This window comes from Pygoscelis adeliae, unplaced genomic scaffold, assembly GCF_000699105.1.
Source record: "Pygoscelis adeliae isolate BGI_AS28 unplaced genomic scaffold, ASM69910v1 Scaffold17, whole genome shotgun sequence".
Taxonomy (NCBI): Eukaryota; Metazoa; Chordata; class Aves; order Sphenisciformes; family Spheniscidae; genus Pygoscelis; species Pygoscelis adeliae.
The window spans coordinates 2,318,465-2,320,709 of record NW_008825234.1 but is presented as its reverse complement, the minus strand read 5'-3'; the positions used below and the strand labels follow the sequence as shown (position 1 = coordinate 2,320,709).

Genomic DNA, 2,245 nt, shown 5'->3' with positions numbered 1-2,245 from the left:
CTGCCCAGGGAAGTGGTTGAGTCACCATCCCTGGAGGTATTTAAAAGACATGTAGATGTGGTGCTTAGGGACATGGTTTAGTGGGCATGGTGGTGTTGGGTTGACGGTTGGACTCGATGATCCTAGAGGTCTTTTCCAACCTTAACGATTCTATTATTCTATGATTCATTTTGTTCTGTGTTCCAGAGTTGGTGACTCCAATTTAAAGGCTGACTAGATTTTAAATAGCTACTCCTGTTGTCAGGAGAAGAAAGCATAAATATTTAAAACTAAGACCAAAGTTCAGCTGTCCTTAGAGTATTTTACATAATAAAAAAAAAAATTTGTTGCTTTATGCACGCTTCTTACACCTGAATCTCTTAAATTTGGGAAGATTTTTATTTCAGGAGGAGCAATGTATGCATACACTTTATTATGGTAATCTGCCTGCTGAGGTGTGGAGTCTTCCACGGGCTGCAGGTGGATATCTGCTCCACCGTTAACTTCCATGGGCTGCAGGAGTACAACCTGCCTCACCATGGTCTTCACCACGGGCTGCAGAGGAATCTCTGCTCTGGTGCCTGGAGCACCTCCTCTCCCTCGTTCTTCACTGACCTTGGTGTCTGCAGAGTTGTTTCTCTCACATATTCTCACTCCTCTCTCCGGCTGCTGTGCAGCATTTTTACACTTTCTTAAATGTGTTACCACAGAGGAGCCACCGGCTTTGCTGATGGGCTCAGCTGTGTCCTGCAGTGGGTCCATTTTGGAGCCAGCTGGAACTGTTTCTCTCCGATACGGGGGCCACCCCTGGTGTCTTCTCACAGAGGCCACCCCTGCAACCCCCCATCTGGTACCAAAACCTTGCCATGTAAACCAAATACCATCTCACACACGCCTCATGCTTGTCCCCTCTCAGATCTTGTCAAATAGCAATCTTGACTTTCTTCCTCTCCTTCTTCCCCCACGCTCCTCCACCCTTACTTGTGACAAGGATGGGCTTAGGGTTGAAAGTGTTTTCAGTTCCTAATTGAAGGATGGACAGTTAAGACATCTGAAAATTGAGAGATTCTTTTCATACCCTATTTTTGTGTCCTAAGTGAGTGCTGTAACCACCAAGGCTGTTAGTGGCATAGAGGTCTCTGGCTTTCTGGAAAAAGATTAACTTGGTTTAAGCACTGAATGCAGATAGTTTTTTCTCTCTTCTCTGAAAGTGGGAATTTTGAGTTGGAGCTGTTGACTGCATTTCGTAAAGGCTGGGTTAGGTGGTCCTTGCCCAGTTCACTGCTTCTCATAAAGATGATTTTCACAATTTGCAAGACTTTCCTAGAGGAAGGGAGGCTATGAACATTCCTAGAAAGAACACATAACGACTAAATGTGAGGAGAGGGCCTCTAAGGAGGTGCTACTGTACTATGAATGAAAGGGTGTTGCGTGATCAGATTTCATATATGTACTTTTTTCTTGATTTCTTGCATATCTAATGCTCCTGTACTTTTGTCCTAACAGATGCATATTCCTGGTCATGCTGGCTTCCAAGGAAATGAAGAAGCTGATAGACTAGCAAGAGAAGGAGCTACTAAACAAAGTCCTGACGTACTGGGACTAGAGACTGTTGCAGTGGGAGGAAAAGGACCAACACCACAGTGACAACTTGAACTGCTGTAATTGTTTCAGAGTTGAACTTTGAACTGTACTTCCTTCTGGCCTGAAGTGTTAAACATATACCAACTTCTGGGGAGAAAAAAACAAATTTTCTTCTGTAGCGTTTGTTTCACAATCGAGTCAATGTTTAGTTGATGATACAGAGTGTTTGGTTTTTCTCCATCTTACTGAAGGGCCGTGGTCAGTGTTTTTAGCTGTCTTGTAGACTTCTGAATTCACCGTAAAGACAGGCTTCTGAAGAAGTAATATTAAATCTTTATCCTAAGTGTTCTGTATTTTCCTCTTAGTGAAATAAATTAATTTTTTGTACAGAGGTATATATTAACAGCCCAAAACAGTTGGGGGTGGGGGGCTTTGGGGTTGGTTGGTTTGGTAAGAGGTCAGTGACCTAACACGGAGATGTCCATTAATATGCTTTGGCGTTCTGGTACTAGCAATAACCGCTCCACAGATGGGCTTGTAGCACTCACCCGTGCCTCACAGTATCATCGGTTACAGCATCTGTAGATTTCTTTATAATGTTACTTACTTTGCAAGGTAGCATGAACAAACTAAAAAGCCAGGTCACAAGAAAACTTGAGCAATGAATTTTTACTGTTCTCCT

At 43.2% G+C, this 2,245-nt stretch overlaps 1 protein-coding gene across 1 annotated transcript in view; it reads left to right on the top strand.

Moving 5' to 3' along the window:
- Positions 1 to 1,909, top strand: part of RNASEH1 (ribonuclease H1) — an 8,546-nt gene extending 6,637 nt beyond the window's left edge. The window contains exon 6 of the mRNA XM_009329300.1: positions 1,486 to 1,909. Within this exon, the coding sequence (XP_009327575.1) occupies positions 1,486 to 1,626 (141 nt within the window). The 3' untranslated portion in view covers positions 1,627 to 1,909. The remainder of the gene's footprint in view (positions 1 to 1,485) is intronic.
- The last annotated feature ends 336 nt before the right edge of the window (positions 1,910 to 2,245 follow it).